The sequence below is a fragment of the Carya illinoinensis genome, chromosome 15 (genome assembly GCF_018687715.1).
Source record: "Carya illinoinensis cultivar Pawnee chromosome 15, C.illinoinensisPawnee_v1, whole genome shotgun sequence".
In the NCBI taxonomy this organism is placed as follows: Eukaryota; Viridiplantae; Streptophyta; class Magnoliopsida; order Fagales; family Juglandaceae; genus Carya; species Carya illinoinensis.
Window position 1 is genome coordinate 40,525,393 of NC_056766.1, and position 27,371 is coordinate 40,552,763.

The 27,371-nt window shown below is 35.5% G+C and overlaps 2 protein-coding genes across 15 annotated transcripts; both read right to left on the reverse strand.

Moving 5' to 3' along the window:
* On the reverse strand, positions 1 to 19,994 carry LOC122296454 (TMV resistance protein N-like). Of its 14 annotated transcripts, XM_043106193.1 has the most exons (10): positions 18,791 to 19,994; positions 17,734 to 18,683; positions 15,607 to 16,706; positions 13,821 to 14,697; positions 12,882 to 13,709; positions 12,659 to 12,729; positions 9,412 to 11,726; positions 6,654 to 8,788; positions 5,006 to 6,113; positions 1 to 189 (listed from the first exon to the last, which is right to left on the reverse strand). In XM_043106193.1, the coding sequence occupies exons 1-4, from the start codon at positions 19,910 to 19,912 to the stop codon at positions 14,666 to 14,668; spliced, it is 3,204 nt and encodes a 1,067-aa protein (XP_042962127.1). In that variant the 5' UTR covers positions 19,913 to 19,994; the 3' UTR covers positions 1 to 189; positions 5,006 to 6,113; positions 6,654 to 8,788; positions 9,412 to 11,726; positions 12,659 to 12,729; positions 12,882 to 13,709; positions 13,821 to 14,665. The 14 variants fall into 14 exon arrangements, with proteins under 14 accessions (XP_042962127.1, XP_042962129.1, XP_042962116.1 ...); XM_043106195.1 differs by lacking the exons at positions 1 to 189; positions 5,006 to 6,113; positions 6,654 to 8,788 and having other exon boundaries at positions 9,170 to 9,542; positions 11,607 to 11,726; XM_043106182.1 differs by lacking the exons at positions 1 to 189; positions 5,006 to 6,113; positions 6,654 to 8,788 and having other exon boundaries at positions 9,170 to 9,542; positions 9,698 to 11,726.
* Positions 19,961 to 27,143, reverse strand: LOC122296931 (disease resistance protein RUN1-like; the record flags this gene model as incomplete). Its single annotated transcript, XM_043106724.1, has 4 exons — positions 26,504 to 27,143; positions 21,311 to 22,415; positions 20,422 to 20,712; positions 19,961 to 20,314 (listed from the first exon to the last, which is right to left on the reverse strand). Coding segments are annotated over exons 1-4 (2,199 nt in total), but the record flags the coding sequence as incomplete, so codon positions are not given.
* Positions 27,144 to 27,371: the final 228 nt, after the last annotated feature.

A 27,371-nucleotide genomic window follows, 5' to 3' on the forward strand; every position in this document is an offset into this window, starting at 1 on the left:
TTCAATAACAGTAAATATTTACAAATTGCAAAGTAGAAGCACACAAGAATGACAGCAATAATAGAATTGATACAAGAATAAAAATGGCTATATATCCAACTCCATCAAAATATATATATCCACCACACCTACTCCTTGTATGACTCCTTTCAGAAATCCCCTCAAGCCTTCCCCACTAAGAGCTTATTGCTGCACAAACAAACAATTGTTATCAGTTTGACAATTTCTATCCCCATCAAAGGAATTCCTGCATGAAGTTGAAGAGCATTATATGCTGACAAATGAAACATATATAGCAATTTTTCTTGAAGTTTCTAATTCATCTAGATCAAGAATATCAACTGGGACTGAAGAACAGCAACTGGCAAAGAAAAAAAATATTTGTTTCTAAGTGTAATGAAAAATATTTGTCATTAATCCAATCCAATGAAATGACTGGACACAAATATTTGTCATGTTTTCCTGTGATAACCATGAGTGGAAAAGCCGTGAGTAAAGCTTTTTACACAAGATTTCAATGGAAATAAATCACTCACATAAGAGATCAAATGATTATATATATATATATATTGTTAAATAAGAGATGGTAAATGTTGTGAAAACTCCAATTCTACTTCCAATATTTTATTAATTTGTGATAAACATTACCTTCTATGCAAGCACAAAACAGAACAGAACTTACTCAAGACTTGCTCTGCAGATAACCTTCTTGACAGATCCCTACAAACCATCTTCCTCACTCAAGTTATCGATTCTTATCCTAAATTTTCTAGAAACTTTGAACAAAAGCGAAACAAAGACAATTCAGAAATACTTTTAGTTGCGTTGAACAAAAAACAGAGGGCATACAACACTGTCCTTTACCCTTCACCATCTTTGTAAGCTCACCAAGTACTGTAATTATCTCCCCAATTCCTATTTGGATTGCCATCTGTAATCCTCTCACCATGGCTAATGATTACTTGATCATTCATTTCACGTTCTGGTTTTCTTAGAGCCATAAGCATCCCTCCCACCTCAAGATTCCTCTAAATCGCTTAGGTCCACTAGAGATAAATTGCCAAAGATCCACAAACAAATTAAGCACCATTCAGATTAAGTGTAATCACCATTGATCTATTCAAAATTTAGAAGATTTCATTTATTTTGACTTGTATTGAAACAAATGTGGGTTCATATCTTAGTCTCCGCTGTGTTCCAACCTTTCCCATTGTCCAGACGAGCCTGTTGGGGGGCGAAACTGAAGGTATATAGTAATGTCATGAGTTCAATCATATTTTTCCCTGGTTTGGGTGTATTGTCTATTAAAATTTGTTTGTTTTTCTCTTCATTTTTATTTAGTTTTTCTTATATCCCTATATTTTGTTGGGAGAAATTTTAATAGCAACTTGGAATAATTAAATCAATTACCAAATAGCGAAAATAATTCTCTCATACTTTGTGTGAATCTGTTAGAAAGTAATGTAAAAAAGAATAATTTAAAACAAAATCACACACACATACAAAGAGTTAAGAATTTTTTTTTGCGTCGAAAACCCTTTAATGCAAAAGGGAAAAACCACGGGACCGAGTTCAGTTAAACCTTCCACTATCAACAATGATGTGTACACAAATGTTCTCTCTAGATAACACTAGAGGCATACAATTAACAATAATCTCAAGAAAACACTTTCTTGGCAACCAAACAGTGTGATAGAAGAAATTTCACCAAAGAAATTTGTTACTGTTCATGATCTCGAACACCATAAATACTGCTACGAATCCGATCTCCACCGTTCAAATTATAGAACCTTGAGTTTTAAACGTGACTGAAAAACTTCAACTCAATCGGACCACAAACGACCCTGATCAAAGTGTTTGATTGAAACTGGACGAACTTCCCTGTTTTTGACTGTCTCTTCCTCTCCCCAATCTCTCACACGTCTTTCTACTTCTTCTTCTTTTTCTTTTTTTTTTTCCTTTTTTTTTTCACACACTCCTTTCTGCTAATAGCAGCAGCAGTACTTAAGTTTTAATAAACCTAATTAAACTGGGTCTAAACCTTCTCTCCATGTGGGCTTAATGGACCTACACGGGCCATCCTCCACATAAGAGGGAACCACACAACATAATTTTCTGTGTATGTTAAAAATTTGTCCTGTATTTATTTTCCTTTCGCTCTTTCGAATTTTATTTACTGTGATTTTTTGTTTTTTGGGGGTTTATGAGGTCTTGGCTAGCCTTATTAGTCTTTATGCATGGCTTTAATTTTCTTGAGTTAGTCAGATATGGGTATATAATATTAAGGCATATTTCAAGAAACAGAGGACATGAAGAAGAAATTTGCAGATGATGAAACAGAAAAAATTGACCCTTTCCTCGGAAGTCTGGTATAGCATTCTCCTTTATATTTTTTGGTAGATTTGGTTAAATATACTGCCTTGAAATTCATGGCTTAGGCCATCTTGTGAAAAATACACTTCCATTTGCTCTTTTTTGTTTTTCAATGAGCCAATATTCTTATTGATTTTGCCATTTGCGCACAGAAGAGGAACTGCCGAATGATTTGAGCCACCAAGAATGAAGGAGCCAAGGAAAAACTTAGTGAGTGGTGGAAGTGATGAGCAGCACCACTTCAAGATTGCATGCCTATTGGTCTCCTTTTGTGAACTATGCCCATCAGACTCTCCAAGACTGCATGCATGCTATGTCTCTACATATTTAATCCTTCACAGTAAAACATAGCCAGATACTAATACAAAACTTGGTAAAAAGACAAAGACCATTGCATTTGACACTGCTTTGCAATTAACAACTGGTTACATTAAAATGAACAATCCAACCAAAGGCAACTTCCTGGTTATACAAAAAAGAACAATATCCTGGTTACACCATAAGGAGCAATATCCTGGTTACGTCATAATGAGCAATAAATTGTTACAATTCACAAATTGTCTTATCCACCATGAATGTTCCTAATCCTGAGAAATCAAGCCACAACTTGCTATACAGTTCAAACAGTGAAAAACCAACAACTCAAAAGCAAAATCTTCTCTCTGTCCCCACAATGAAAATTAAAATTCATAAATTTTAAATATGCAAATTAATCTAAACAATGAAAAAACTATTAACAGATAATTTTATTTTTAATAAAATTATGAATTGGGATCTCAACTTATTAAAATTATTCTAGATCATGAAAATATGATTGAATTTATATCAAGAATTTATATCAAGAATTTTATCGTTCTCAATTGATATGAAGCAAGAATAATAAATCGTTGAACGCATCAATAATTGAAAAAAAAAAATTGATCTCATAAATAATATTACTAATATTTATTGAGGTTTCATCTTTAACCTTTGTTGAAAATTTAGCTAGGCATATTCATGAAAATAAATTCTAAAATATGAACGTAAATAAATATTAAATCCATATTTAAAATGAAGCTAAAGAAAATTAAAAATTACACTGCTTTCAAAACGTAAAAATAGCTACAAGTCTATTACCGTTGAAGTTTGTTATGGTTACAATTCTTTTCCTTCTTTGATTCCTTCCGCAACTTTGATTCATTTCCAAACTTCAATTCCTTCATTAAGATAAAGTTCAAATTTAAGTAAGAAAAATAAATATTTCAAAACTAATAAAAATATAAGAATTAACACTATAAAATTGCAACTAACATAGATGTTTTCTTGCTCCAAATTATCATTTCCTCCACCATACTTTCTACTACTCAACCAAATGAAGTTAGAGGCGAGGAGGCTTGAGTTAAGAGGAACTGAGAGGTAAAAGCATTAGAAATTAGAGTAAACAATGAGGGGTTCAAATATGAAAACTGCTGCTGCAGATAGGATGTTTTTGTTTTCTGTTTTGCTTCATTCTGAGCTCAAATATTTTATCCACTGGACTACAATATATTGTATAGATGAGGATCCTTGGAGTAAGAAGAGATTACATGTGAGAAGGAGAGGGAAAACAAAATGAGAAACTGTTACTGCTGCTGTCTCTTACAACTCTCTGCTGTTGTTGTGTGTGTTGCTGTTCCCCTCAGTTTCAGCTACTTAAGTGTTGGTTTTGGTCTGAGATTTTAAGGTCATTTGGTAGTCCTAATGTCACATATTGAGGCTGAGTTGAAGAGATGAAATAAAAGCAAACTAAGGTGCTAAAACTTAATAGGAATCAAGGGTTGAAGTTGCTGAATTTTTTCTGCACTGGAAGGACAGCCAAGAGCTTGTGTATTTTCTTGTTTTCAAACCTTCCCTCTTTCTAATACATTCCTAATTACACAAGCAAGTATTTAGAAGTGATCAAAAGGAGATAAACAAGCTAGAGAGTCAACCAAACAGAAACTAATAGGAAAGAATTAATTACATAAATTTAGAGGAGGAAACGCATTGCAGAAAGAGTTTGCTGCTATGCTACAGTTTTGGACAGAATTAAAAGAGGGAACTTACCTGCGTCTTTGGTGTTTCTATGGTGGTTGTGCTACCTCTTGAGGTGGTCTAGAATGAGGCAAGTTCAATAGCTACAAGAGGCTTGAGTTGAGTAGTTGAGGAAGAGGTGAAATAGGTTGTTAGTTCACTGCTGCAGATTTTACTGGTTTGGTGTAATCTATGGTTGTTCACGTTGGTTTAAGGTGGCTCACAAATAAACACTGATTTCTAATGGTTTGAAGTATAAAATGGAGGGTTTAAACCTATTAAAAAGGGATTCAGGTAAAGGAATTGATAGAGCTAAATCTATAGTAGAAACTATAATAGAAACCGAATTGCCTAGACCAAAAACAGAGCAGAATTTTATTCTACCTCATCAAGTAGCAGGTTGAACTAATTTCTCTTGTTTCTACGTTCAAAAATATTTTCTCAAACTCATGAGCCCCTTGACAAAGCATTTTCGTGATTTCATAAGTTCAAACTCATAAGCCCCTTGACAAACCGTGTTTAAACACTCAAAACACAACATCATCTAACCAAATGAATATAATAGTCCATACAAGAGTGAGGTAGAGAGTTAAACAGTTACTGAATATCGTGGCCAAGAGTTTAGCATTCGGTGTGGTTGAACATCTTCAATATGTGGCAGAGAGAGACCAATTAATGGCCATAAGTTGCCGACTTGTGGTTTGAACAAAACAGAGGAGGAATGGAAAAGCAAGAGGCATGAACAAAGGGCTATGTAGGTTGTCTCGGGGCTATGAACAATAAAATAAAAAATTGCGGACTTTGTTCAACCAGATTGAGTATTGCTTTCTAATTATAAACAGTAAATTGAAGAATGACAAAGTTTTCCTCCAAACTGGCTTATAATTAGAAGGACTATTGGTATTATTGGACAATGTGATAGTGCTTCTTTGCATTGAAAATGATGTCAGTGAACACATTGAAAGTGATTACACAACAGAGGCAGATATGATATATATGTATGTATGTATGTATGTATGTGTATATGCATGACAAAAATTCTTTGTTTATAAAGAAACATATACAGAGGACCTACCAATTCATGAACTAATATACATGCACATGTGAGCAAACATATTTTAGAAAGGAGATCAGTGTAGCATATAGATGAACGTCCAAGCTGGCCTTTTGCACATAGTCAAAATGCCAAGAGCTTCTCTTCCTTCCTATCTATGGTAGTAAGCCACCAGAGGAAGCAGATTCGGGTGTCCCAACCTCCCTAGCTTGCTCATATGCTCTTGAAAATCCTCTTTCCCCAGATTATTCATTTGTTTGTACCGCTTCACAACCATCACCTGTCCATTGTGCAAGGCAGCCTTGTAAAGACCCAAAGGATCCACCGCTCAATATCTTAGCTGAGGCTTTAAGCAATTCCTGCATATCAAACCTTTCCCTATCTTCCCTGACAAAGGTCAGCTTCACATTCTCAACCTTGTTGGTATTTCTGCGGTTTGTTGAGTCTTGCCCTGATTCGTTCGATTCCTTTATGCCTAATTTCTTTTGCAAGTTTGATGGTTGTACTGGAGCAGATGGTTGCCTCTTGTGGTTGATGAAGACCACTATACCTATGCAGACTGTTGCCATCGTTGCAAGTATAACAATCACTAGGATACTTGGAATTGAGCCTTCGTTGCAATTACCCATAAGCTTTCCACATAGCTCTAAATTTCCTGCCATTGATGGGACAAACCATCACTGCCTGAATGTTTTCAAACATATTTACCTTTGTATATATTCACATGTGGGCTTTAGGCATTGTTTCATGTGGGTTTTCAGTTCTTTGGAGGCTTAAGTACTTGGCTAATCAATGTCCAATATTAGAGTGGAAAGTGCTAGATGCCAATGAAGCCTTGAGATGATCATATATGTTCAGAAATTATATTCAACTGAAAAGTTGAGTATATAGATATAGATCTTACAATTAATCTTATAGGAAACAATACTCTCTATTTTAATTACCAAAACAATATAGAATCCAACAGATCACTTATAGGCTTAATCAATATTTTAGTTCAAAACATAAGACTAAAGATTTGTAACTATTACTTTGTACCTTAGAGTTTGTTAGAAGCAGCCATTTTCTGATAACTCTGAAGAATAAATACAACTGAAGAAACATGTTTGTGTAAGTACATATACATGTACATGCACATGATACATTACATATACAGATATATATACACAGATGATCTCATAAAAAGTTGACTCACCAGAGAAGGAGCTTGAATCCATCCCACTAAGGCTCTTTGAATTGGACCCTCCAATTCATTGCCGGATACGTTAAAAGAACTCAATGACTTCAATTGAAAATCTGGTATCTGACCATCAAAATGGCTATCCTCAAGCCTTAACTCCAAAAGCTTTGGCAAAGTTATCAATGATGTAGGAATACTGCCAGCAAACTGATTATGCGCCAGATGCACTTTCTTCAACCGCAACATACCCGAAAAAGCATCATAAGGAATCTCCCCAGAAAAATGGTTGTTTGATAAATACACAGACCTTAATGCACTGAGCTTCTTTAAATCCAGCAATGGACCATCAAAGGTGTTCTTCATGAATCTTATGGTTCTAAAATTCGACAGTAACGCGAGCAAGTCCACATCCATGAAACCATTTAGTCCCATATTCTCGAGTCGTAAACCCTTAACTTTTGCTTCCCCACAATTAACACCAACCCAATTTACATTATGCTCAGAACATGGTGGTGTTGAGCCATTCCAGCTGATTAATGCGTCACTGGGGTGAAGGGAGGCCTTGAGCTTTAGGAGGGCTTCTAATTCTGATGCCTCAGAAGAAGAGACCACAAATATGACATGCAAAAACATGTTAGTAGCATGCAACGATGGCGTATCCGTGCGTGCCCCCATTTCGTAGGATAGCACTCGCCTTAGCTCGGGGCGGCATGCACGCCCTTGGAGCGGGTTGCTGCAATGACAATGGGTGCTACAGAAGGGTTAGGAAGGCCTGGAAGAATGGTGGAAAGGTTGATGACATGAGAGAGAGAGAGACAGGGGGGTGCTAAGAATAGGAGATTGCGAGGCTGTTAGGGGACACAGGAATTAATGGGTTTAGAGGTTGACAAAGTCTTTATTTGCATGAGATGTACATGTATGTATTAGATGAGAACTATATATCCGGCCGACCTTCAAATTGGAAAGAAAACCCTTGAGAATCACTTTAATTTTTGCTTTCCAGCTAAGTGAGAAGCGATCCTAGTTCTGGTACAGAAAGTATGTAAGAGTTTTTGTTGCAAACAGATAAGCTGTAGAGCAAGATGAATAACCATGACCATCAACTTTTACAGCACTCAAATATAGGTCTTGATTAAATTTTCTATTTCTTTTTTTTTGGAAAATATTGGACTTCATAAATAAAATTTATTCACTAATTTGGCAGGCCTTTTAACTGGTATCTAGGCAACTCATTGTGACATTATTTCTTGAAACAAACGGGGGAAAAAAAAAGAAAAGGAAAGGAAGTTGAAATTTTTGTTTATTTAAACACTTAAATGTTGGGTCTGTCCCAAAGCTCGATGAAATTGTAAATATCATAGATTTACTATTGCAAAGCGGCGGATTATAGAAGTGAGAAATGCTACGGTCACAAAAATATCCTATAAAAATAACTATATAAATTGATATGACTACGATATGTTAGATCTACTTTATAATAAAAGTAGATACATAACGTACCACATCAAGTTATATTAGTTTGTAAATTTACTTTTATGAAATCATTTTGTAGCTGAAGTATTTTTTCTAAAGATTAATTCGGGGTCAGATTTTTTTAAAAAGAACATTAATTCATGTTCACTTTGGGCAAGACCCTTTAATTGTGGGGTATTTACAAACTCAACATTAGAATGCACTTGCTTGTAGAAATCACCAATTAGTAATTGATTACTTGTAAGGAATTAGCAAATTCAACTTTTTTTTTTTGCCATTCAGGCAAGAACGGAATACACAATATTAGAATGCTTAAATACAAATCACCAATTACTAACTAATTACACATATTTTGTTATAATTATAACATATTTAGCAAGCATTAATAACTAACCGATTCATCCATTGTGCACATTTTCTGATAGAACAAGAATAAAAAAAAAAAAAATTATAAAAAAAATAAATATGTAGGATTTTCTAGAGGAAAAGTGATTAATAAAACTCTACCCTACCTGACAGATCTTCAGTTGCAGAAACCCATTTAACAATCTAGGCTCTTAATGTTTGTGTTTATGGTATTGATAATAAATTCAATCTTTTGGAATGAAACAGTATTGATATTGAATAGTGGCATGTTCTGCAGTTGGCATCCATTACATGTAGCAATGCATCCTCATCTGAAGAAGTGTAAAGAACTTATCGTCATTATAATTGAAGAAATGTTCTACAAAAGAAAAATTGTTCATACTTTTTTTTATTTCATTTAGATTTTGCACCTACTGAAATAAAGTCCTACCTCTGTCACTGCCTTTACCACATACGGTTAGCCATCAAGTTAGGCGCGATTAGATACAAGAGCTCTAGCAAGATAACCACAAAATGACAGGCCAATATTGGTGATACTAATATAGAAGTCTTTCATTATGCATTAGTCCATGACCTGATTGGTAACCAGTAAGCAGGGGCAGATTTGCTGGAATTTAAGGAATTGGAATGTTTTCATGGCAGGGATTATTATTTCCTCAAGACTTCATTCGAATTTTGAGACGAGTAAAAAATATGATAATAATCCCATCTAGAGCTTTAGGATCTTTGATTTGTGTCATTTCTCAAACTAGAGACCTTAAGCATTTACCCTGTATTTTGACAAATGCAGCCCAAGAAGATCAACAATTACAGTATGATGAAAAAGAACATCAACAACAGTTCAGATTCCCTTAACTTGCATAGAATTTATTAATTTCATCTCAATGCATGCATTTGCCACAAATGTTAAGAAGACCAGCTCCACGCACATTACCTTTCTTCCCTCCACACATAAATTTGGTCATTAATTTCAACCTTTTAATGGTGACCTTCAAATGCCTAGTATAACAATTCATCCAGCATCCTTTCCAGTATGGGAAGAGGTGATCATAGTCTCATAGAAAGCTGAAAAGGTAAAAAAAGTGATAAGAAATCAGGTCCAATAGATATCCTATTTGGTTAACCCGAAAAGACTAAGAAAATTATAATTCCTTTTACGTTATGCTGTACAATTCTAACCTTATTCAACTAGCCTAAACAACTAACCTTATTCAACTTACCCTTCTTATGGTCATTAGGTCTGTAAAACATAGTTTTCAAGGCACTTAAATCTCCCTTTACAGATCTGGTCTTGGTCTAAAAACATAGTCTTTGGGGCCTTGAACCCGTTTCAATATTCCTGGTGTATATATGTACTGAAATTCCAGTAAAGTGGTTGTGGAGATTAATTTGCTGCAAATTCCACAAGCATACTGTGAATGCAAGATTTTAGCCATTGCATAACAATTCGAGATAGGTTCATTTTGTGTCACTTAAACTAAAAAATACCTTTAAAAGAGTACTAATTTCCCATGAAAATGTTTTCTAAGATACATGGAATATCAATGGATGCTTATTCACGAGTCACCATGAGATAATGCAATTGAAGTTCTAAACATGCTATCAGTGAAAGGATTTATTCCACAATCTTTTTTCGTATCTGGTTTTGATTGATAAATATGCATGCAATACTTTAAAACATGCGCTGAGCACCCATGCCTCATGATGTCAAGTAATATGACATAATCATGCTTCTTTAAAAAAATGCATACTGCACTGTCCTTTACCCTCCACCTTCTTTCTAAGCTCACCAAGCCCTGAACAAGCTCCAAGAGAGAGTGTCTCTAGCTGCTCCAACTGAAGAATGTAATTTGAGATATGCATAAGGTTTTGGCAACTTCATAAATATAAAACCCGAAGCCCAGTGAGATGCCCGATGGATGGAGATATTTCTTTGAAAGCAGAGTAGGGAAGGCTAATGTATTCTAAAGTTTTCATTGAATAATCAAATTCAAGAACGCTTTGAAGGCTGAGTAACCTTCAAGGTCAAATGATTTTAAAGATCTCAACTTGAGCCTTCTGGGAAGATTCCTGAGGCTATTGCATTGATTAAGATTGAAAGGAACAAGCTCATCGAGCAATCCAATTGAATGACAATCAGAGAAATCCTCAACATTTAGATATTAGCATAAAGGAAATGTACAACATGGTTCAAACTTCAAAAAATAAATAGATATTGAAAAGTACAACATGGTTCAAACTTCAAAAAATAAATAGATATTGAAAATGACCACTGTACATTCAGTCTCTCTTAGATCCTTAATTAGTAATTACACTATGATGCATGCTAACAACGATGAAGCACACAGAGCAATTCCTCTGTTCTCATCCAAACAGAGACTCTCATCAATATTTATTTCACATGATTCAGCTCAGGAATCGTATTTCCCTAAAATATAACGCCGCCAACATAGTCATTTAGATGTCCCTACCAATTCCAAATATATATCACAAAGTCTCAACAATAAAATTATAAATCAAAACACACACAAACATGTAGCAAAAGAAACAAACATCAGAGACACAGAGAAAGGGGCAAGGGAAGAGAGAGAGAAGACTTGAATTGGAACATTTTTTTGCTTCTGGAAAGCTTTCCAGTGAGGTGCATCCATTAGCATGCACTTGCTCTATATTGGGTGGAAGCTTAGAATTTCTTTAAGATGCAGGCAATCCGTCAACACAAGGTGGTTTTGTCCAAAAACACTTTTGATGCATGTGGGAAGACTAATAATATCACTCCTCGATAGATATAGATCTTCCAAAATACAAAAGTAATAAGTGCCGTAAGGAGACTTGATTTTGATAAAGAAGCAACATGATACAAACCCCAACAAGTGCCCACCACCACCATTTTTAATTTATAACATATGCTTCAAAAAGTATTGATTTGCATTCTAAAGTACTATAGATAAACTTTACTTAATGAGTAAATATATGCAATTTAATGGGTAAATACATGCAATTTCTTTGGGTATAAATTAGATTTTAATTTTTTTAATTTATGGTGCAAAATAAAAAAGACCGTAGTTAAAGTAGCACTTCTCATTCCTTTTATGTTATGCTGTACAATTCTAACCTTATTCAACTTACCCTTCTTATGGTCATTAGGTCTGTAAAACATAGCTTTCAAGGCACTTAAATCTCCCTTTACAGATCTAGTCTTGGTCTAAAAACATATTCTTTGAGGCCTTTGAACCTGTTTCAATATTCCTGGTGTATATATGTATTGAAATTTTAGTAAAGTGGTCGAGGAGATTACTTTGCTACAAATTGCACAAACATCCTGTGAATGCAAGGTTTGAGCCATTGCAAAACAATTCGAGATAGGTTCATTATGTGTCGCTTAAACTAAAAAAATACCTTTAAAAGAGTACTAATTTCCCATGAAAATGTTTTCTAAGATACATTGAATATCAATGGATGCTTATTCACGAGTCACCATGAGATAATGCAATTGAAGTTCTAAATATGCTAATGGTGAAAGGATTTATTCAACAAACTTTTTTCATATCTGGTTTTGATTGATAAATATGCATGCAATACTTTTAAAATTGCCCTGAGCACTCATGCCTCATGATGTCTAGTAATATGACATAATCATGCTTCTTTAAAGGAAAATCAGCCTATCTTCAAACATTTATTTTTTAACCCATTTTCTGTTCTAGATCATTAACACCATAATAGCTTGACCAAATATCACTTTAGAACTGAATACAGGCTCTTACCTAAGAGGACTTTTATCAAATCCGAGAAACCCAAAATTATGAACTATTAACAGAGAATTTTATTTTTAATAAAATTATGAACCAGGCTCTCAACTGATTAATATTATTCTAGATCATGAGAAAAATATGATTGAATTGACATCAAGAATTTTATCCCTTTTAATTGACATGAAACAGGAACAATAAATTGTTGAACGAATCAATAATTGCAAAAAAACTTAATCTCATAAATAATATTACTAATCTTTAATGAGATTTCATCCTTAACCTTAGTTGAAAATTTAGCTAGGCATATTCACGAAAATAAATTCTAAAATATGAATGTAAATAAATATCAAAGCAATATTTAAAATGAAACTAAAGAAAAATAAAAATTACACTGCTTTCGAAATGTAAAAATAGCTACAAGCTTGTTACCTTTAAACTCTGTTATGGTTATAGTTCTTTCCCAACTTTGATTCCTTCTGCAACTTTGATTCCTTTCCGAACTTCAATTCCTCCATTAAGATAAAGTTCAAATTTAAGTAAAAAAAATAAATATTTCAAAACTAATAAAAATATAAGAATTAACAGTATAAAATTGCAATAATGCTTTATTTAATTTAGTAAAATTTTGCACAATTAGGCTATTATCACATACCCAAGTCGAAGTTCTAAATCCAAATCTTCATTACTTAAATCATCATTAGCATCCCTGAATTTTCATAATGCTAGAGCTGTTTGAAGATCCCCCGCCTCTTCTGTTGTGGGTTCCAATCGGGTTCCAAGTCATTCTCACCATCATCTTAGTATCTCTTTGAAAGTTGATTCCCCGTATATTAGATGGAATCCAACACTTTTGAAGATTGCTGATCTTTTGAAGATTGCTTCTTCTGAATCACTTCCAAATGTAAACCTCATATTGTTCCCCTCCCTGTCACTTCTTGACAGCATCTTATCGATAGAATTTGTAGCCACGTATTTTAGACATACACGATGATGATCCATTGAAGTCCATAACCTCATTATATGTTGTCTTTGAAAGTTGATTCCTGTATATTAGATGGACTCCAACACTTTTGAAGATTGCTGATCTTTTGAAGATTGCTGGTCTTTTGAAGATTGCTTCCTCTGAATCACTTCCAAATGTAAACCTCATATTGTTCCCCTCCCTGTCACTTCTTGACAGCATCTTATCAATAGAATTTGCAGCCATGTATTTTAGACATACACGATGATGATCCATTGAAGTCCATAACCTCATTATCTGCTGGCCGTTTATTGTGATAGAAGTTCTTTCCTGAAGAGGACCCACAACAAAACACAAAACTAATGCCACGATCTGATGCCCACGGGTGGACGCATTATGATCAATTTCTATTTCAATACAACTACTATATGAAGTAGTCTCCATGCAATACTTGAACCACTCTGGAATCCTACTTCCTGGATATAAAATCATACTTGAATCTTTCTCCCGAAAGCGTTCCTATTAAATCAACTATATATATGTTAGATAACAAATACAAACTATAAAATAAGGCATATATACCAAACAGAGAGAAATAAATTAGAGAAATAGACAATGAGACTTATATACCAGAAGCAATAATGGATTTGGCGCATGATTCCCTACATTCACATCCACTTTATTGCACTCTGATAAGTTAATCCTTCTTAGCCATTTAAGTCCGGTGTACCGAATGAAGATTCTGTCGATACATGAGAAAAGCATTCCAATAACCCGCATCCAAAAGCATTTAACTCTTCTATATTTGGTGGAAGGTGTAGAATTTCTTCAAGTTGCTTGCAGTTTTCCAAATCAAGCTCACACAATCCAACATGTCCTTCAATGCATGGAGGAAGGTTAACGATACCACAGCAAAATAGACTTAAATACCTCAAACTGGAATTTGATTCTGGAGGCGGCAATTTGAGCAATTCCATACTTGATGAAATTTCATTTTCCTATGTACATGGCATGGATTGTCCATTTTGCCCCACCTCCTCTCCAAAATTTACAAACTCTTGACAAAATTTAATGTTAACTCTCTCTAGTCGTTTCAACTGAAAAATGTTTAATGGAAGAGGCTTTCACTCCATCCCAAATATAATTCCTCGAGCCCAGTGAGGTATGTAATGGAAGAAGGTAACTCCTGTATTACAGTGCTATGTAGCCGGACACATTTCAAATGTTCCATTTCACACTCAATTTCAGGAAAGTATTCAAGGCTTGTACAACCTTTAAGTTCAAGTACTTTTAGAGATATCAACTTGAAGCTTCTTGGAAAATTCTTTAGGCCGGAACATCGTGCCAATCTCAATTCAACAAGCTTATCCAAATATCCAACAGAATCATCAACCTCAACTAAACTTTCACATTCATCAAAAATCAACTTCTCTAGATTTGAGCAACTTGAAAGATCCGATATTTTTGTCAAGTATTTAGATCCACTGAAATCTATACTTGTTAATTTCTGTTTAAAAAGCAGAAAACAAATGAAATATATATTAATTGTTAAAGGAAATTTGCAGCATACCTTAAAAGTAAGACAGATCGACATATGAAAAATAAAAATACGTACCTTAGATAGCAATGTTGTGCCTAAATCTCTAATCATGCTTGTTTGCATTTTTAAAACAGTGAGTTTCTCTCCATGAAAGTTAGATGGCAAACACTCCAAAGGGCATTTGTACCAATTAAGAACTCTCAACTCATTAGAGAGATACTTCAAAATGCCACAAACACTTTCATTGAGTTTCTCTCCATGAAAAGAACATGGCAAATCAAGACCTCTTAACCTATTTGAGAAATCTTCATTGATTATTAATATTCTGAGTCTTTCTATTTTTGCCAACACCTCAGAATCCATAGTATCATGCTGTCCCACCAAGGTATATTTATCAATATGCCTTCAACTTGCTCTGTTCCCTAATGTCAGAATGCACAAGTTTTCTATCAAAAATCAAAGATAAATTACCTATAATTCAACACTTGCACAAATGTTCATGATCTATATATAAGTTTAACAAGCTAAGATTATATATATATTTTGTACAATACGTTTGTAAATCACTATTTCATTTATTAAGAAGGAAACAACAAACATAAGTCACATCTTTCTTCATATGGTGTTTCTAGGAATAATTGAGTACGTTCATATGTCTAAGTCATGCATACTTCTTTCTTTAAATACGTATTTTCTCTGTACCCTAGTGAGAGAATTCACAAGCCTTCTATCAAATATTGAAGAAAAGTTTCCTAATATAGTTCAACACTTGCTAAAATTATTAGTTTTTCTATTTCTTTTAATTTGAAAGTAGCTTCAATTGAGAAAAAAGATAACTTGGAAGTAGAATTATATTTCCAAGACAAATGATCTTACCGTACGTATTTTCTTCAAGTACATCATGAACATCTTCGTGTAAGTATAATATATTGCGCTTGCGTTTCTGTCGAAGAATTTTTTTACCCATATCTTCTAGCAGGTCATGCATCATCAATCGGTCAAATTGATCAATAGTAATGAGACATTTATCCTTGAGCACTTCGATACCGGCATTAGACAAGAAATAATGATTGTCCGGTCTAGTGGCATATTCTCTTTCGACTCCTTTGAAGAAACGTGCAATTTTGAGGAAAAATTTTTGTTCACAATCCTCTAATCCATCGAAACTTATTTTGAGTATTTCATAGATCTTTCCAGTTGGAATTCTTTTATACTTTTTCAATTCGCTTTCCCAAAAACGTATATCTCTTCCACGTAGATTTGAGCCCACGACAATCAAAGCGAGTGGAAGGCCACCAGCATATTGCAGTGCAAGTTTTGTGAGTTTCACAAAACCATTATCCGGTTGGTCACGCCTGAAGGCATGCCAAGAAAAGAGCTTAAGAGCATCTTTAGGATCCAATGTATTCATAGAATATGTTTTCCAATTACCAAAATCAAGCTGCACTAGTAGACGCTTATCTCTTGTTGTTATGATTATTCGACTTCCCAATCCAAACCAATTGGATCTCCCACTTAGATATTTTAATTGGTCCGGATCATCAACGTCATCAAGAACCAAAAGGATCTTTTTACGGCAAAGTTTCTCCTGTATCAAATTGATTCCTTGATCAACATGACCAACCTCAACATTTGGATCTCTTAGGATATCATGAAGAATTTTCTCTTGAAGTTGGATGAGACCACTCTTACCTCGTTTTGACTTTCCTCTAACATCTCCGAGAAAACAACTCCCTTCAAACTGATCAGCAATGAGGTTATACATCTTTTTTGCAATAGTGGTCTTACCAATTCCCCCAATACCGAAGATCCCTATCATGCGGGTCTCATTAACCATCTCAATCTGTAAGAGCATATCAATATCTTTTATACGAGACTCTAACCCAACCGGATAATTGGCAACATGGAAGCATGTATGATTTGGTAGCATGATTGAGACCTCCTGAACAATCTTCTTGATAAATTCACATGTGTTCCTACCAATGCAAAAAGATTAAAAGAAAATCATGAATTTGACTTCCTCTTCTTTAAAGACATGGGGACATGATTTAGGCACAATTTTATTCTCATGTAATAAATGGCGCGCGCAAGCATGTACAATTCATATCCGTGTCGACCTGAATCCCAATCCTCCTATGGGTTGACCATAAGTCAAGTACGTACTAAATGCGGTCTTAATTTGTATTGGTGATAGGGATTGGACTAACAACTGTCATTAATCATGTTCCCTATTTTCTGTAATTGTTGCAGTAATTTTTTATTTTTCAGTACCTGACTTTTATGTGTAATAAAATATAAGAAAATAATATTTTCCACCACCAAACTATCACCATTTTTAATTTATACCATAAATTTAAAAAGGTAATGATTTGCATTCTAAAGTAATTTGTACCTTCCAATTTAATTTGACTATATGTATACATATATATATATATATGAAGAATGTGCCAAATGACCAATTTAACGGGTAAATATATGCAATATCTTAGGGTATAAATTAGATTTTTTTTAATTTATGATGTAAAATAAAAAAGACAGCAGTTTGAGTTTGAAAAATGTTATTATGTAAAATAAAAAACATGATCAATATGGACACAAATTTTTCTGAACTGAGGGCTTCTACATTTTGGTGGGTAAAGTTGGCTGTTGAAAATACACCTAGTAATTTTGACTAAAGCAGTTCAATTTATCTTGATTTTTTTGGTAATGTTCCAACTTGACATACATATACAACATGATTGACATCTTAGTCTCAGAACATGGCTTTCATTAGCATTTTATTGATTTAAGTTATATTAATTTTGTAATTTATCTTAAATTTTTTTGTTTTTCAAATTAAGAATATATGGAAACAAAAGTTGTTGAAGCCTAGTCTCAAGTCAAGGATTTAATTCTAACGAATGCACACCCACGATATATATATATACACATACATATATCGTCATATCAAAACTCAAAAAATATATGAATCAATAGAGGGATAAGAGTTCATGTTGGACTTACTCATCGCAAGTTAAATGCAAACCAAATATATCGGCAGCTTGTTTTAAGGCAGCCTTCCACCTCTGAACCTTAGCATTATCCTTGAACCTGTCTTCATGTTTATCCAACGCATCTTTGAATCTATTTATTTGGTGTTGTACTGTCGATGGCTTGACTTTGTAAAATACCAGTAAAACCTTATGTTGCTTTGATTCTTTACACTGTAGGATCTTCATCAGCTCATCCAAACACCATATAGGTGATGCATAGTTTTTAGAAAATAGAACAATCGAAATCTTTGACTCTTCAATCGTCTTAAAAAGTGCAGGTGAAATTTCTTCACCTCTTCTAAGCTTGTCACCTATGCAAGTGCTGATTCCCTTTCGATTCAAAGCACTATAAAGATGACTAATAAAACCATAATGGATATCATCACCTCGAAAGCTCAAGAATACATCATAACTCCATTGAGAGGGTAAAGAAGAGGAATTGGAGGAGGAAGCAGAGGAGAGGGCTCCCGGCGATGCGTTAGAAGAACTTTCATTCCTGTATATTAGATGGACTCCCGCACTTTTGAAGATTGCTTCCTTTGAATCACTTCCAAATGTAAACCTCATATTATTCCCCTCCCTGTAACTTCTTGACAGCATCTGATCAAAAGAATTCCCAACTATGTATTGTAGACATGCACGATCATGTGGGTCCATTGAAGGCCGTAGCCACGTATCATTTGTAATTTTCTGTTGGCCGTACTTTATTGTAATAGAAGTTCTTTCCGGAAGAGGTCTTACAACAAAAGACAAAACTAATGCCACGATTTGATCATGCCCACACATGGACGCATTATGATCAAGAATGTCTATTTCGCAAGAATTACTATATGAAGTTGTCTCCTTCGAATACTTGAACCACTTTGGAATCCTACTTCCTGGATATATAATCATACTTGAATCTTTCTCCCAAAAACGTTCCTATTAAACCAAGTATATATATGTTAGAAAACAAATACAAGCTATCAAGTATGGCATATATACGAAACAAAAAGAAATTAGAGATCAAATAGATCAGACATGTATACCTGAACCAATAATGGATTTGGCGCATAATTCCCTACATCCACATGCACTTTATTGCACTCCGATAAGTCAATCCTGCTTAGCCGTTCTAAGTCGGGTGTACCGAATGAAGATTTTGTTGATAAATGATAAAAGCGTTCCAATAACACACATCGTCGAGCATTTACATCTTCTATATTTGGTGGAAGGTGTAGAATTTCTTCAAGTTGCATGCAATCTTCCAAATCAAGTTCACATAATCCAACAAGTCCTTCGATGCATTGAGGAAGCCTAACAATACCACTATTAGATAGAGTTAAATAACTCAAACTAGATGAGAAATTAAATGTCCGAGATAAATTTGATTCGGGAGGCAGTAATGGGAACAACTCCATACTTAATGAAATTTCATTTTCATGTGTACATGGCATGGATTGTCCATTTTGCCCCACCTCATTTTCAAAATTTACAAGATTTGGACATTTAGTGATGTTAACTGCCCATAGACTTTCCAACTGAAAAACGTTTATTGGAAGACGCACAAGGCTTTTGCACCCTCTCAAATATAACTCCTTGAGGCTAGTGAGGTATGTAATGGATGAATGTAGCTCCTGTATTATAGTGCTTTGTAACCGGACACATTTCAAATGTCCCATTTCACACTCAATTTCAGGAAAGTATTCAAGGCTTGTACAACCTTCAAGTTCAAGTACTTTTAGAGATCTCAACTTGAAGCTTCTTGGCAAATTCTTTAGCCTGGAACATCCTTTCAATCTCAATTCAACAAGCTTATCTAAAAGTCCAACAGAATCATGAATCTCAAATAATCTTATACATTTTGGAGCATGTACCACTTCTATATTTGGTGGAAGTTGTCGAATTTCTTTAAGTTGCTTGCAGCCTTCCAAATCAAGGCGAGACAATCCAACAAGTCCTTTTATCCATGGAGGAAGGCTGACAATACCACTACGAGATAAACTTAATTTCCTCAAACTAAAATTTGATTTTGGAGGCGGCAATAGGAGCAATGCCTGTGTACATAGCATGGATTGTCCATTTTGCCCCACCTCCTTTCCAAAATTTACAAGATTTGGACAATAAAGGACATCAACTTCCTCTAGACGTTCCATCTGAAAAATGTCCATTGGAAGATGCACAAGGCTTTCGCACCATCTCAAATATAATTTCTCGAGCCCAATGAGGTATGTAATGGATGAAGGAAGCTCTTGTATTACCGTGCTTTCTAACCAGAGACGCTTCAAATATTCCATTTCACCCATGATTTCAGGAAAGTATTCGAGGCTTGTACAACCTCTAAGTTCAAGTAATTCTAGAGATTGCAACTTAAAGCTTCTTGGTAAATACTTTAGATTGGAGCAATTATAAAATCTTAATTCAACAAGCTTATCCAAAAATCCAACAGAGTCATGAACCTCAACTAAAGTATCACATTCATTAAGAATCAACTCCTTTAGATTTGAGCAACTTGAAAGATCCGATATTTTTGTCAAGTATTCAGATCCACTGAAATCTATACTTGTGAAGTTCTGTTTGAAAAAGAAGAAAACAAAGAAAATATATTAATTGTTAAAGGAAATTTGCAGCATACATTTAAAGTAAGACAGATTGACATATTAAAAATAAAGATACTTACCTTATATGGCGATCTCGTGCCTAAATCTCTAATCTTGCTTCCTTGCATTTTTAAAACAATGAGTTTCTCTCCATGGAAAGTAGATGGCAAAAACTCCAAAGGGAATATGAACCAATCAAAAACTCTTAACTTATCAGATTCAAAGAGATATTCCAATTTGCCACAAAAACTTGCATTACGGTTTATAAATATTCTGAGATTTTTCAATTCTGCAAACGCCTTAGTACTCAATTGTGTCTTGCGGTCCTCCGAAGGCAGATCTATCAATATGCCTTCAATTTTCTTTGTTCCCTAATGTAAGAAGGCACAATTGTTCTATCAAAAATCAAAGATAAATCCCCTAGAATTAAACACTTGCGCAAGTGTTGAACTACAAGTTTAACATGCCAAGATTATATTTCATTTTTTTTAAAATACGTGTATACATCACTATCCCATTTTTTTTAAAGAATGAAACAACAAACATAAGCCACATCTTTCTTCATATGGTGCTTCTATTTTAGATTTCAAAAAGGATAGCCTTATTTTTATTATGCAGATTTCTAGAAATAAGTGATACGTTCAAATGTCAAAGTCATGTATACTTCTTTCTTTTAATACATATTACTCAGTTTAAAATATTAAAAAATGGGTAAGATAATCATAGCATTTTGCCTTTATAGGAAAAATATGGGAAAAGGGGAATTGGTTTTGATGATTTTATTTATACATATTTACTACAATTATTTTTTTTACAACATTCATGAGAAAATATTTCATGTGTAGGGTACGTACGTATCTATATTAATTTATATGTATTTATGGATCCATTTCTTTTAATTTAAAAGTAGCTTCAATTGAGAAAAAAGAGAACTTGGAAGTAAAATTATATTTCTAGGGAAAATCTTACCTTATTTTTCTCAAGTACTTCACGAACATCTTCGTGAAACCATAATCTACTACGCTTGCCAGGTTCTTTGGGTGATTCCTGTCGAACAATTTCTTTACCCATATCTTCTAGTAAGTCATGCATCCACAATCGGTCAAATTGATCAATAGTTATGAGACATTTATCCTTGAGCACTTCGATACTGGCATCGGGAAAGAAACCACAATTGTCCAGTATTTTAGTGACATATTTTCTTTCGTCTCCTTTGAAGAAACATGCAATGTCGAGGAAAATATTTTGCTCCCAATCCTCTAATCCATCGAAACTTATTTTGAGTATATCATAGATCTTTTTACTTGGAATTCTTTTGTACTTTTTCAATTCACTTTCCCAAAAACGTACATCTCTTCCGCGTAGATTTGAGCCTACCACTTTTAAGGCGAGTGGAAGGCCACTAGCATAACGTAGTGCATCCTTTATGAGATCCGCAAAACCATCAACAGGTTTGTCACTTTTGAAGGCATGCTGGGTAAAGAGCTGGAGGGCTTCATCGTGATCCATTTCCTTCATAGGATAATTCAAACTAACACTATGCTTAGTTAGTAAACTCTCATCCCTTGTTGTTATGATGATTCGACTACCAGAGCCAAACCAATCGCATCTTCCACATAATTTTTTTAATTGGTCCAAACAATCAACATCATCAAGAACCAAAAGAATTCTTTTGTGGCAAACTCTCTCCATTATTAAATTGATTCCTCGATCGACATTACTAACTTTCAAACTTGAATCTTTAAGAATGTCAGAAAGAATTGTTTGTTGCAACTTTACAAGACCACCTTGATCTTGTTTTGAAGATTCTCTAACATTTGCAAGAAAACAACTTCCTTCAAATTGATTAGTAATGCGGTTATACATCTCTTTTGCAATAGTTGTTTTTCCAATTCCACCAACACCGAAAATCCCTATCATGCGTATGTCATTCTCCTCAATACATAATAGCATGTTAATATCTTCTACTCGAGACTTTAATCCCACCGGAAACTCAGCAACATGCAAGTCAAAACTATTTGGTAAGGTTGTTGAGACCTCTTGAACAATGTTCTGGATAAACTCATATTCGTCCCTACCAAAGCAAAAAGATTTAAAGAAGATTCATGAATTTGACTTAATCAACTTAAAAGACATGAGAACATGATTTAGGCACAATTTTATTCTCATGTTATAAATGAGGTTATTGGCAGGGCACAAGTTATGCACTAAATGCAGGAAAATGAACCCTACCATTTGAAATAGATATATGATAGATACAATTTTAGGTTGTGCTAGTTTTGCATATTTTATAAAAAGTGAAGCCCACTATTAAAAAAATAATTATTTTTATATAAATCTCAAACTTATCCAATTTTTTTCAAAATGAGTGCACATGTTCTATACTAACAATAGTTATAAACATATGAATTTTTTTTTTGAAAGTGTAACAATTCGCATGGCTGTATAAGTATCATACCAAAACTATCATCATAAGTGCTGAATCTACTGATCGAAGAAGGTGCAGATCAGATGGTCTTTATCAAATTGAAGACTTAAAAAAAGGTAAAAGAAATGGAACTTTAAAAATAGTGGAGAAGCAAAGCCATGTACGTTGTCATTCTTTGTTCACTGTTCTCTTTAATCATTGCAGTAAAGTTTTTCAGTACGTGACATTTATGTGTTAAAAAAAAATGTCACCCAATTTATATCGTAAGTTTGGTAAGGTATGAATTTGCAACCTGAAGTAAGGATAGATTTTTTTTTTTTAAGGGGGAAATGCATCTGCATTCATTCATAATCGAAGTTACAACTGTGACTTATCAATACAGGAGACCCGACTATAAGTCAACTAACGCAACTGCTCAGGAGCTTCCCCGTCAACAAATTTCTTTGTGACGGACATTGTCTAAACTTCTACACCTTCTCTCCTGACAACAAGTCAAAAGAGAAAGCGCTCTGTCAAAACCAGAGCTTAAACAACCTTCCTTCCGAAGAAGAGAGGTACACATCCGCTCCATCCTCCCAAGGAGGAGGAGAATAACCAAACTCTCTCCTCTAAAAGAGGAAGAGTACTAACACCTACCTTCCTCCAAAAGAGGAGTAGGACTAACACCCACATTCCTCCAAAAGAGGAGTGGGACATAAGCCTATTTTATTATTTATAAAAACTAAAGCATATTTACTACAAAAAAACTAAACATAAAACTAAGGGCCGGTAAAACAAAATAGCCCAGCCAGAACTACAGGCCCTGCCCGAGCTAAAGATCCAGCCCGTAGGGCCATGGGGGCCCAACCCAATTAGGGTTTCATCTCAACACAAGCCGCCGCCACCCATCTTCCTCCCCACAAGCCTCTGCATCCTTCCCCCGTCCGGCTCCTGCTCAGCCCTTCATCCCTACAGGTTTCGACAGAAAGTTTGGCCGCTCCATGGAGGATGCGGCGTACTCCCTGCTCACGGATTACATCACCGTCTCCGTCGCCCGGCCACAATCACCAAACTACTGCAGCTAGATTAAACGGACACAGAGCCAAATCCAAATCCAAAACCACACAGAGACGAAAACCATACAGAGACTAAACGGACACAGAGCCACCCGAGGCTTATTCCCAACCCCTATTCAAAACACCAGATCTAAACAGATCTAACAACCAAATCGAAAATAAAGAAGAACTAAGAAAAAACCATCAAAACTGTGACCCCTGAGTTCCGCCACCAACCAGAAGAGTAACCACCATGAGAAGCTTCCGGACTCCACCCCAACCCCTTTAAAACCTCCATGCAGCTCGGCTTGCACCCCGTAACCACCCTCTGTTTTCCATGGTAAAACAGAGATCCTTAACCCCGCGGGAAGCACCCCGAGCCAACAAGCAAACCATCATCCCCAGGAGCAAGTCATCCGATTCAAACTCACGCCGTAACCCTCTGATGAACATCCCACAGAAGACTATTCATAACAGTCAGGGATCTCGCCCAAAACCGCAACCGAGAACCTCCACCCCAAAAGAAAAACTCTCCGCCCAGCTGGGTGTAAAAAAAGAAGTAAAGGTCTCGGGTCACAGCTTCTGGTGGAGGCCTCCGGAGCCGATCTTATTTCAGGAAAAAGCATTGAAAAACATAAAAGAAAACAGAAAAGGTTGGGGGGAGGGAGGGAGGAGCCGAAGCTCCACCTCCCTCGGACGGTTACTTGATTTCTTTTACCTAGAGAGAGGATGGAAGACGAGTAGTGAGCTGAAGTAAGGATAGATTTTACTTTGTACATTCCAATTTAATTTAACAATATATATCGAGAATGTGCTGCTAATCATAATATATGCAATTACTTAAGGTAGAAATTATATATATATATATTAATTTATGTTAAAAATTGAAAAAAGACCGTAGTTCGATTGGGAAAATTGAAAAATACTATTGTTTAAAAAACATTGATATGAACACAAATTTTTATGAACCGAGGACATCTGCATTTTGGTCATACGTAATGTGAAGCCAGATCCAAAATCTCAAGCCCAGACCACAACTAAGGCCCCAAAACCTTAGGAGAAGGCCAGCCCATCCCTCTCTCCTTCCCCAGTCATCCGTCTTTCTCGTTCTCGCTGATCTCTTTTCCCTCATCCACTGTCGCCTTCCTCCCCCTCTCGTGACCACAAACACACACGTAGCCGAGTGTCATCCCTTCTCTGCCACACCTCCATCAATCACGAACGAGAACTATGTTGCTCGTGAAGTGGTTTCTAGTTCTATAACTAGCATGAGCCACCTCCCCCTCCGACCACCTCTCTCTTCTCTCCCTCGGCTTCTCGTTGTCTCTCTATCTCCCTCTCATCTCTCGGTCTCAACTCTCCCCCCTCAGATTTCTCTTATCTCTCTGTTTTGTTCCATCTGCTGCCACTATCCTCCATGCCTCGACACCGCATCTCCAGTAATCCTCGCTCTCCATCTCTCTCGATCGTCGCTCTCTGTGCCTCTCCCTCTGTAACACGAAACCCGGGTTCGAAAACCCTATCTGCCGCCACCTCGCCGTTCCATGTCCGCCAGATGCCAGCCACGGTGAGCCCTTACTCTCTGTGTTTTCACACTCACTCAATCTCTCACTTTCTCTCTCATTCTCTCTTTCTGTCTCCGCCTGTCTGTCTCTCTCTGAAATTTTCCACCCGCCGACCACCCCACTACCTCTCACCAGCGTACTTCTCCTCCTTCTGCCGTCTCTCACTTTCCCTCCTTCCGCCTCTGTCTCCGTCACTCTCTATCCCTCTCACTCTCTCTGTCTCCGTCACACTCTCTCAGGCGGACGACTACCCACCTCCGCCATCCCTCCTCACACTCTATCTCACCCTCTCGGTTTCTCCTCTCTCTCTCTCTCTCTCCCTCTCCCTCTCTAGCTCCGCAACACACATGATCTGTTTCTTTCTACCTGAGACCCACCACACCCATTCAAGAGACCACTGCGCCCTCAGCTGACGGGACGGGAATGACCACAGGAAGCAGCAGAGCTCGGGACGCCAGTGATCATCCAGAGATTCTCCCCTTCGTGTGTAAGTAGCTCTCGGACCAACGTTGAAAATAATTTGTGATGTAAATTGTGAATTATGATAAGTGAAATTCGAATAATTTATCACTTATCATCTCCAATTACCTCGCATCACTCTTCTTTTAATTTTTTTTTTAATTTTTTTTCAAACAAGCATGTGGTGAATGGATTACTATTTACTAGGAAAACAACTCAATTAATCAAGAATAAAATAAATAAATAAAATATGTGAAGTGTGTGTTGTGGATGCACATGAAATTTTGTCTTGTGGATGTGGTCGAGTGCCCTGAGAAGTATTTGGATGAATTGTGTAAATTATGTGGGCGAGTGCCTCATGGAGTGTTGGAAGAATTCTGTCCAATTGTTCATTATGCTTCGTAAGTGTTGTGTTTTCTATAAATCTTGTTATTGTCATGTCTTATTGAGGGGATTTTTTTTTTCTCGTTCACACTGTTGTTCAGTTAGGAGTATTGGAATTTCTGATTATGGTACGGATTTACAACTTGTGAATGTGTGCCGGAAATTTCCCTCCCTTCTACTGAATTACAACTTCTCAATATATATATATATATATTATTGTCAAAGGATGTAATCAGATCAAAACTAAAAAAATATATGAATAGATAAGAGGGATAAAGGTAGTTGAAATTACTCGTTGATCTTCAAAGGAAAACCGCATAGCCCGGCAGTTTGATTTAAGGCAGTCTTCCACATCTGAACTTTAGCATCATCGAACTTTTCTTCATGTTTAGCGAACGCTGCTTCAAAACTTTCTTTTTGGTGTCGTACTGTCGATGGCTCGACTTTGTAATACACTGCTAGAACCTTCTGTTGTTTTGATTCTTTACACTCTAGGATCTTCAACAGCTCATCCAAACACCATGTAGATGACGCATAATTTTTAGAAAATATTACGATCGAAATCTTTGACTCTTCAATGGCATTTGAAAGTGCCGGTGAGATTTTTTCACCTTTTCTCAGCTCCTTGTCATCTTTATAAGTGTTGATTCCCTTTTGAATCAAAGCATGATAAAGATGATTAGTAAAATTATGGCGAGTATCCTCTCCGCGAAAGCTTAAGAATACATCGTGATTAGTCATTATGAATGTAAAGTAAAATTAATTGGAGATGGATCAGGGAAGATGATGGAGCTCCTTATATAAGTCTCGTTGCATGAGGAAGAACTTCCTGGCAACTTCCGCGTTGCATCATAAAAAGTTGTCGTCTTTCCCCTTATCTTTGTGTTGCAGGTTGGTAGGGACCATTTGCAGGCCAGGGTACAAAATACGTCCGTATCAGCATGCATTAATATATATATATATGTGAAAATTGAAACTTATAATTGAAGAGTATTTGTGTGTCTTTATATCTATAAACAAATTGAAACTAAAAATTACTACTTATTTAAAGTTTTTTATCTATTCTTAGATTTAGATTTGAATTTTTAATGTTCTCAGTTTCTCCAATAAATTTTAGGTGAATTTAATATGGTGGTATGATATCTTTATCGTTGCCATAA

What these genes read in the sequence shown, in the direction of transcription:
- LOC122296454 (XM_043106193.1), bottom strand. Translation starts at nt 19,912, where the DNA reads ATGGACATTTTTCAGATGGAACGTCTAGAGGAAGTTGATGTCCTTTAT. An exon ending in TTGCATTTAACTTGCGATGA is followed by an intron (nt 16,707 to 17,733) that starts GTAAGTCCAACA and finishes TTGCATTGGTAG; the next exon opens with GAACACATGTGAATTTATCA. An exon ending in ACTTGAAGAAAATACGTACG is followed by an intron (nt 14,698 to 15,606) that starts GTAAGATCATTT and finishes CTTTTTAAACAG; the next exon opens with AAATTAACAAGTATAGATTT.